We start from the raw sequence: 10,336 nt of genomic DNA, 5'->3' as shown, positions 1-10,336 counted from the left end.
CAAGAACCGGAAGTTCTGAAGAGACCAGAATGGCACGATGGTTGATCATACGCACTACCGCTCTATTCATTCTTCTTTAAGTACCAAGGAACAGCTGAGAGAAGAGCTCCGTCATCTACGGAGGTCCCCCAAAAAAATAATGAAGCAGCAGGGGGCATGATCGATCACTTCTCTAGTCACAAGGGGCTCTCTGGATCGGTGGGAGTCACACGGGGCTCTCTGCATTAGTGGGAGTCCCAGTGGTCAGACCCCCAATAGTTTGGGAAGTTATCCACTACCGCATATATAGAGGACAACTTCCGAGAATACTTGGAAAATACCCCTTTTAATTTGAGCATACCCTATTAACAGTGGTTGCCATCATGAGACCACTTTCAATAAAAAAGGCACAGCGACAAATAAAAGACCCATGACCCTAGATCAAAGCAATTTACTAATTACCTTCTAAATATAAGCCTGTTATAGATGCGCAAGGGGAAGATGTGTGATGACCGATAATCTCATAGCACGAAATGACTGTTCAAACCAAGCACCGGCTCTCGGTGTACCCTTGGTGTGGCCGAGCAGCTCAGTGCACCTTCCTCCTTATGGATCTCCATCCTTTTCTTCCTTGATTGACAACTCTGGCCCAACAGGAGCCAGAGAAAAAGTGGAGATAGACGGAAAACAAGTAGGTGGGAAGGTGCACTAAAATGTTTGGAAGCGTCAAAAGGAGCAACTAGCTGCTTGGATTGAAAAGTCATTTTTTACTGACAGCCTCCAACCCCTAAAATAAAAATAATTACGTAAAAAAAAAAAAAAAAGATAAAAAAAAAATAATAGGCAAAATATATTGAAAATAGGTAAAAAATAAGAATAAAATAAAAAAATAAAATAGGTAAAAAAATAATAAATTATCCTATATAAAATCATAGATGACTAAAATATTTTAGATAATTTCCAATGTGGTTATGAAAACTAAAAGTATGAAATTCTGGCAGTGGAAGAGTTCGCAGCATTTAGGGGGTTGAGTACGTATCCTTCAAGTTGTTTTATAAATCTATGTTATGTTGGTAAAAGTCTCAGACAAGTAGAAGGAAGTCCCTGAAGAGAAGAAATGTTCCATCCTGTAGAACGTGTGTGCGTCTGACACATGGATCCCCGCGGGGACGCCGAGCACATAATAGCAAAGATGATCTCCAAAATGATTTTTTAACAGGTGCCAGCTGTGATCGGGGTTTTTTTCTAAAAGGTTTAGAATTTCATTCCAATCTGTGAAAGCACATTGTGATGGCACCAATATCCCCATCATGGCCGACTGCACACGCAGTGTCTCATCACAAGTGTCTAAAGACGTCGCAGTTAGGACCTGTTCACATTTGTCATTTTCCACCTTCTTTTGGAGGATTCGGCATTTTTGATGGAAAAAACAAAACCATTGCTTATACATCAGATTCATTATAAGTCAAAGAGGTCATCAGGACCGGCCATAGTCATCATGAATTAGTGGAAACCATGATGGCAATGTGAACAGTGCCTAAGATCTGTCAGCATGTATTTACTATGTAATCTGAGTGACAGAGATTCTGATTCCAGTGATGTGTCACTTACTACACTGTTTCTGTACAAACAGTGTTTTATCAACAGGAGATTATCACTTCAGGACTACAGCTCACATGCCCCCTGGTCCAACCACACCTCTAGCACTGAGTGGCAGCTTTGTCAATACACAATGTACACAGAAAGCAGCCAATCAGTGATGTGGGAGGGGTTATAGAGGGCTCAGCAGCAGAGTAAACAGTGATTTACTGGGTGACGCAGTTGTAATACATTGCTGGAATCAGGATCTCTGTCACTACCTCGTGCTGCTGTCAGATTACATAAACACACTCTGACAGATTGCCTTTAAAGGTAAATGAGCAAAAATGAAAGTTGTAAGATTCATTAAAGGGAACCTGTCAGCAGGATTGCGCACAGTAACCTACAGACAGTGTCAGGTCGGTGCCGTTATACTGATTACAATGATACGTGGGTGATGAAATCCGTCTTGTGGTTGTTGTTTAATCTTTATTTTCAGTTTTGAGTCAATGATATGCTTGTGGTCCGGGGCGGCCAGTGGGGGTCTTCATGTGGTGCTCTTCAAGGGATTGAATGTGGCCGAACCATCTATTGGGGGGGAGACCTTCATACTCGGCTGACTTCTCTTGCAAGTAATGTGCATTTGAGTCTTAAAAGGAGTTGTCCGGTGAAAACAATTTTTCACTTATCCACATGATAGGCGATCGTTACTGATCGATGGAGGTCCGAGTGCCGGGACCAGCACAGATCGGCAGAGCAGGGGAACTATCATTCCTACCACAAAATGGAACAACTGGAAGGATGACCGACTGCAGCTCCACTCATGCTCTATGAATGTGACGAATAAACATTGAGTGCAGAACTCGGGAGCCCCATAGGGAATCATTGGAGGAGCAGTTGAGAAGAAACATCATAGTCTATTCTACCGGGGATGAAAGTGGCTGTTCTGCCAGTCTGTCAGACCGCCACTAGCCAACTAGTTAGCATCTATCCAGCATATAGGTGATAACTCTGGACAATCCCTTTAAATGGGTTGGTACATACTCGGGACAACCCCATCTGAATCTATATTTTTCCCCCTTGTAAAATAATAACAGTTATACTCACCTCCAGTACGCCCGGCACCGTTTCAGTGGTTTCGGCTGTAGCTCTCCCCGGGGATTGCGTGACATTATTATGTCACAAAATCACTGTGGCCAATCAGCGCTGGCTTTACTCTCCCATACAAATCAAGACATTCGCAGACCATGACAGAACAGCAGCTCTCACTTTAATCGGATGTCAATTACGTCCATAGAAAGGAAGAGTGAAGTTAGGACAGTGTCACGCGGTCCCCGGGACAGCTAGTGCTGACCCCACTGGAATGGCGTAGAGGGGAATGTAAGTGTTATTATTTTACTGGGGGGAGGTAGATGGGGTTGACTAAGTAAGACTGCAACTTTCCAAACGCTGCAATGAAGAAAAACTGGTGCCCCCCTCCCTATGGTAGATCTTCATGGACCCCTCATCCCAGACGCTATATCTTGTCATGTATCAGAGGAGACATCAGTATCTCCTAACTGCTGTTACTGCAGTGACACTGGGATCCACTGCGATGACTTTGGGTAGTCAGGACTTGTCTAGGACCCCATTTGTTTAGTAGTTGTACCCCCAGATAACCTCTAGTGACTGTGATATCTGCACCTATCATCTCATATGCGTGGAGATCTGTGAGCTGCAACCACCTTGGTGACGCTGGGATACTTCTAACCATACAAAGCTCCAAAGTATTGGGGGTCTCGGGCCGGACCAATACCTACTAGACACGGTCTGGTTCCTTACTCCTAAAGGAACAGTGGAAGCCAAAGCCCCATAATGACCGGCCGGATTACCAAGATTGTGGTTGGCACTCCTATGAATAATTCTATAAGAGGTTCCATAAGAAACCAAACCCACACCAAACTACGGCCAGAATCCAAAATTGGATAGGAGCTTTGGTAACTCACAGTCCTCTTTGTGGTCAGATTATTTGTCACACTTAAAAACTGGGTCAGTATTCCTGATCAATTCTGAATAATAATTTTTTTTTTATGACAAAAAACACCAATATTTATTACACAGAAACCGTCCCTTGATGTGATATTAAATAAAAAAAAAAAATTAATCGCCGATCCGGCTTAGTTCCTCATGGCTAACATGGCGTTAATATCCCAGATCAGATTCCGTAATTGGTCCATAATTTGTTTCAGCTGTTGATTCTTCTGTTTTAATTTCTGTGAGAAAAATGCAAAAAAAAAAGTAAAAAAAAAAAAAAAATAGCAGTAAAACGTGTTAAGAAGACGACCCAATATAATTACCGTATTTTTCGGACTATAAGAGGCACCGTACCATAAGACGCACCCCAAATTTGGGGTGAAAATTGCAGAAAAAAATATTTTTTATAAGATGGGGTCTGTCTTATTGTCCGAATTTAAGATATCTTACCTGAGGGCAGGCAGTGGCAGAGCAGGGTCACAGGAGACATGGTGGTGGCAGAGGTGAGGTGATGCTGAGGTGTGGTGGGCGGAACGGCGTGCACCTAAGCAGGGTCCCATCCTGCTTAGGTGGGCGACGCCATGGCCTGGTGTCCATGGGGAGGTGGTGGCGACGGCAGATGTGTGGTCACTTCCTCAGGTGGCGGCGGCCAGGGTCCCTTCCACATTTGAGGTGACGCCACGGCAGTATTGAAGGAGCATCTTTCTGAGGCCGCGCGTGCGCAGATTCAGTACTCTGCTTTCCAGGGCTTCAGGAAAATGGCCGCGGGAGGCCGCACGTGCGCAGATGGAGATCGCGGCGGTCATTTTCCTGAAGCGGAGATCTCAATCTGCGAACTCGGCTTCAGGAAAATGGCCGCCGTGATCTCCATCTGCGCACGCGCGGCCATTTTCCTGAAGCCCCAGGAAGCAGAAAACTCAGTCTGCGCACGCGCGGCCTCAGAAAGATGGCCGCCGCCACCGGGAAAACTGTAACTCACCCAGCTCTACTGCTCTCCTTCAATACCGGGCCGCGGCGTCACCTCAAATGTAGATGGGACCCTGCTGACGCCATAACGCTCACAGCGCCACATCATCCCCACACCTCTGTCGCCGCCACAATGCCGGTAAGCCTGCGTTCCAACTATAAGACGCAACCCCCATTTTCCTCACAATTTTTTTGGGGAAAAAGTGCGTCTTATAGTCGGAAAAATACGGTAAGCTTTACAACAGCTAGACTCTCCTATACCCAGTCTGCATCGGTGCAGAGGCTGCTGGAAGCACAGGACGTTATCAGCCAACCATTCTTTCTTCAGACTGAATATGTTCCCAATTTAGGTAAAACATTTATTATTTTTGAGACAAGTAGAAAAGAGATATTATTCCTACATGGAACTTTTTTTTCTAAAAACACTTTTTATTGATGAGTCTAAAAATTCACAGCTTCCATTACTAATACAAAAGGAAAACGGGTTTCAGACCAAATCTTTAGTCGTTGCATATACGACAAAGGAAAACTCTGATATCCCACCATTTTGGCAGAATGTCACTTATGGCCAAAGATTTTATTTTTTTGGACTTATCAATAAAGAAGTGTTTTTAAAAGAGGACATCAATGCTGGCACTCTCTATTTCCTGCGATCCCCCATGCATCTGGTTTTTCTATAGGTGACCTGACAATCTACCATGTATCTATTATCCAGATTATTTGAACCTAATCTCTCCATCCTATTCTCTGACATCAGCAGGGAGGAAGTAAAGGGCTGAAGTGTTTCACATCTTATACTACTCAGCCCCGATTTTGTTGTTAACGGAGTATTCCCATCCTATCCATTCTCAGGTGAGACTGCAGATCCTGTTCGGGCTAAAAGTGTCCAAGAGTAATGATAAAAAAATAAAACGGGCTTTGGTACACTGTTCGCATAACTTTCAAAGGGAATTGCCAAAAGAGAGGGGCACAGTGAGATACATTGTTATGCAACTTGGGACACACAAAGACCGTAGATCGCTCCGCTACGTTGTTACTGCAAATCCCACTCACTTCTAATCACTCGTCCGCCTCTTCCTCTAACTCCGGCCAGACTCTTCCTCTAACTCCGGCCAGACTCTTCCTCTAACTCCGGCCAGACTCTTCCTCTAACTCCGGCCAGACTCTTCCTCTAACTCCGGCCAGACTCTTCCTCTAACTCCGGCCAGACTCTTCCTCTAACTCCGGCCAGACTCTTCCTCTAACTCCGGCCAGACTCTTCCTCTAACCCCGGCCAGACTCTTCCTCTAACCCCGGCCAGACTCTTCCTCTAACTCCGGCCAGACTCTTCCTCTAACCCCGGCCAGACTCTTCCTCTAACCCCGGCCAGACTCTTCCTCTAACCCCGGCCAGACTCTTCCTCTAACCCCGGCCAGACTCTTCCTCTAACCCCGGCCAGACTCTTCCTCTAACCCCGGCCAGACTCTTCCTCTAACCCCGGCCAGACTCTTCCTCTAACCCCGGCCAGACTCTTCCTCTAACCCCGGCCAGACTCTTCCTCTAACCCCGGCCAGACTCTTCCTCTAACCCCGGCCAGACTCTTCCTCTAACCCCGGCCAGACTCTTCCTCTAACCCCGGCCAGACTCTTCCTCTAACCCCGGCCAGACTCTTCCTCTAACCCCGCTAGCCTCTTCCTCTGACTCCATCAGCCTCTGACCACCATATATTCCTAACCCCTATTTTGTTAGAAAGCATCTTCATCATTCAGGGCATGGCGAAGAACTCTAGCTCCATGTTCTCAATATTACCTTATTTACTTCCAAAATTTCCCTCCTTTCTTCGCTTGCGTACCGAAGCTGACTGGCAAAGCCGCGGTCGTCATTCTTCCAGTAGTCATCTTCTATGTATGGAATTAATTGCTACGGAAAAAAAAAAGACGTAAAATGGAGTTTGATGTCTAACACGGAACACATAACACAGAGCGGGAAGGCAATGGCGCACTGTGCCGGAAGAGGAAGACGGTCTGGGTCAGACAGCAAAAACCGGGACACTGCATCGCCATTTATGTCTGAGCTCATGGCAAAATACTTCACACTTGTGGATGTGTCAATAAGGAGGAAAAACGGCAATAATTCATTGGAAGGTAAGATTTAGGCTGGAGCTACAGGGTGACTAAGCACCACAATGCCAGAGACCGAACTATGTGCTACAACGCAGCGCAACGCTGGTGATCACAAACAAGCAAGTCAACAATAGTCAAAATGAATTGACTTTTTATCAACTTGCTTATCACAGTGGTGGCAGATCGCAGGTCCCAACGTGATCTCACTCACCGACGTTACGCTGCGATGTTACAATGATGTAGTGTGATTGTCTGCAGCGTCAGGGTACATCCTCTCAGAGAGGAGAATCTGTACTGAAATCCGCAGCAGCAAAATCCGCTCCCAATAGATGCAGGTCCTGAATGGGACTTAATCTAATCTGGCTCGTTCAGCCAACATCTATGTACACCCGACTACAACCGACTCCCTGCACACATGGACGCTCTGCTCGGCTGAGAGCGCATGTGTTTTCAAAGCAATATTGACAATTAAAGGGGTGGATGATGTTGCGGATCAGATATGTTGAAGCTCAACATGCCTGATCCTCTTGCTCTCATAGGTGGTAACAGGTGTCTGGCAGCGTCTCCTTTCAGAAAATCTGTGCACCCTCTGTCGAGTCCCATAACCTGGAGCAACCAGGATGCGATCTTTCGGGTTCAGGACCACTACCCATAGGCACTAATGTGATCAGTCAGCATCACGTACCTCTACCGACACCGGCTCCAGCCCGGCGCAGTTCTCGTTGCACTTATCGTACACCAACCTCAGCTTCCGGAAGAGGATGGAGAGCTGCCGCAGGTGTTCCTGGAGCTTCCCGAGCCGGTCCTGGTAGGTTCCCATGTGATATGTCACGCCGTTCGGGAGCTGGAAAGTCACAAATATGCCGTGAGTACGGCTACAAAGAGCAGAGGACGGTCCACGTCTCCGCCATAGGGGCCACATGTGTAAGCCAGAAGAGGAGACTCAATCATGAGGGCGACGAACCTTCTAGGTTATGGTTTTATTTTAAGTCAGGAAGATAAAAACTCCTCAAAATTCCCATCCCCCCAGTCCTTACAACTGCCGTACCCCACAAAAGGAGCTGGTCCTGAGGAGGGGTCCATAGGGGACAGATATTTACTACACACCGCAATCGTGAAGCCCATAAGGGGAACTAAAAAAATACAGTGAAAATGAAACAAAAGAAATGTTTTCAAGTATATTTTTATGAAAATCCCCTTTATCCTCAAACAAAATTATTATTATTATTATTTTTTTTTTTAAATCCTACCGGTATTTGATATCTCCACAGTGGCTGATCTGTGCCTCCCCATCACGTGCACGCACCGCGGACAATACAGCAGCGCCACACGCACCGCGGGCACTACAGCTGCGCCACACGCACCGCGGGCACTACAGCTGCGCCACATGCACCGCGGGCACTACAGCTGCGCCACATGCACCGCGGGCACTACAGCTGCGCCACACGCACCGCGGGCACTACAGCTGCGCCACACGCATCGACACTACAGCCGACAAGGAGTGGGGGGTTATGGGGCACACAGACTACAGCTACAGCCAGCGGCACACACTCACCTTACAGCCAGGGAGGGCGGTGGGTCACACTGACACTATTTGGGGGGTGAACAAATGCCATATAGACAAACAATGACATTACACTCGGGGAGGGGCACAACATATAGCCGTGCACACACCATACAGCAGGACACATTGACACTACAATCAGGGACACGCCGTATAGCCGGGCACACACTAACACTACACAGAGGGAAACGCCGTATAGCTGGGCACACTGACACTACACAGAGGGAAACGCCGTATAGCTGGGCACACACACACTACACTGGGCGGCACGTCATATAGCCGGGCAGGCACTGACACTACACAGAGGGACATGCCGTATAGCTGGGCACACACACACTACACTGGGCGGCACGTCATATAGCCGGGCAGGCACTGACACTACACAGAGGGACATGCCATAAAGCCGGGCACACACTGACACTACACTGGGGGGCACACTGTATAGCCAGGCACACACTGACACTACACAGAGGGACATGCCGTATAGCCGGGCACACACACACTACACAGAGGGACATGCCGTATAGCCGGGCACACACTGACACTACACAGAGGGACATGACGTATAGCCGGGCACACACTGACACTACACTGGGGGGCACACTGTATAGCCAGGCACACACTGACACTACACAGAGGGACATGCCGTATAGCCGGGCACACACACACTACACAGAGGGACATGCCGTATAGCCGGGCACACACTGACACTACACAGAGGGACATGACGTATAGCCGGGCACACACTGACACTACACTGGGGGGCACACTGTATAGCCAGGCACACACTGACACTACACTAGGGGGGCACACTGTATAGCCAGGCACACACTGACACTACACTAGGGGGGCACACTGTATAGCCGGGCACACACTGACACTACACTGGGGGGCACACTGTATAGCCAGGCACACACTGACACTACACTAGGGGGGCACACTGTATAGCCAGGCACACACTGACACTACACTAGGGGGGCACACTGTATAGCCAGGCAGACACTGACACTACACAGAGGGACATGCCGTATAGCCGGGCACACACTGACACTACACTGGGGGGCACGCCGTATAGCCGGGCACACACTGACACTACACTAGGGGGGCACGCCGTATAGCCAGGCACACACTGACACTACACTAGGGGGGCACACTGTATAGCCAGGCAGACACTGACACTACACAGAGGGACATGCCGTATAGCCGGGCACACACTGACACTACACTGGGGGGCACGCCGTATAGCCGGGCACACACTGACACTACACTAGGGGGGCACACTGTATAGCCAGGCAGACACTGACACTACACAGAGGGACATGCCGTATAGCCGGGCACACACTGACACTACACAGAGGGACACGCCGTATAGCCGGGCACACACTGACACTACACTAGGGGGACACGCCGTATAGCCGGGCACCTGCATGTTACGCAGCAGCTGGAAGATTTCCATGGTCCTGAACACGATGTCCTGCACCGTCTCCTGCCCGATCCTGCACAGGGACGCCGTGTTCACCTCTCGGGTGGCGGCAGCAGCAGGAGGCGGAGGACCGGGAAAACCACCGGCGGCAGCGGCGGCTCCTGCCATCCCGGCTCCTGATAACGGCGGAGTAGACATTGTTGCAGGGAAAATGATATGGTAAATGCTAGAGTGTATGGGCTCCTTCCGAGTGTGACGTCATTTCCGGAGGCGTGTCCTATCGGGAGGGGGCGTGTTCTCTAGTTACCAAGGCGGCAAAGGAAAGGAAAGCAGAATGATAGCTTGTGGACGCCATAATATATACCTGACAGGAGCCCGTGTAGAGTCTATATCTACAATAATATATACCTGACAGGAGCCCGTGTAGAGTCTATATCTACAATAATATATACCTGACAGGAGCCCGTGTAGAGTCTATATCTACAATAATATATACCTGACAGGAGCCCGTGTAGAGTCTATATCTACAATAATATATACCTGACAGGAGTCCGTACAGTCTGTATCTACAATAATATATACCTGACAGGAGCCCGTGTAGAGTCTATATCTACAATAATATATACCTGACAGGAGCCCGTGTAGAGTCTATATCTACAATAATATATACCTGACAGGAGCCCGTACAGTCTGTATCTACAATAATATATA

The 10,336-nt window shown here is 48.2% G+C and overlaps 1 protein-coding gene across 1 annotated transcript; it reads right to left on the bottom strand.

The window, feature by feature from the left end:
* Positions 1–3,599: 3,599 nt before the first annotated feature.
* On the bottom strand, positions 3,600–9,904 carry LOC143783001 (mediator of RNA polymerase II transcription subunit 30-like). Its single transcript, XM_077271126.1, has 4 exons — positions 9,626–9,904; positions 7,324–7,482; positions 6,325–6,435; positions 3,600–3,809 (listed from the first exon to the last, which is right to left on the bottom strand). Exons 1-4 carry the CDS (start codon positions 9,821–9,823, stop codon positions 3,714–3,716), a joined length of 564 nt encoding a protein of 187 aa, XP_077127241.1. The 5' UTR covers positions 9,824–9,904; the 3' UTR covers positions 3,600–3,713.
* Positions 9,905–10,336: the final 432 nt, after the last annotated feature.

The sequence above is a fragment of the Ranitomeya variabilis genome, chromosome 6 (assembly GCF_051348905.1).
Source record: "Ranitomeya variabilis isolate aRanVar5 chromosome 6, aRanVar5.hap1, whole genome shotgun sequence".
Lineage (NCBI taxonomy): Eukaryota > Metazoa > Chordata > Amphibia > Anura > Dendrobatidae > Ranitomeya > Ranitomeya variabilis.
The sequence above is the reverse complement of the archived record's forward strand: the minus strand, read 5'-3'. Positions and strand labels throughout refer to the sequence as shown.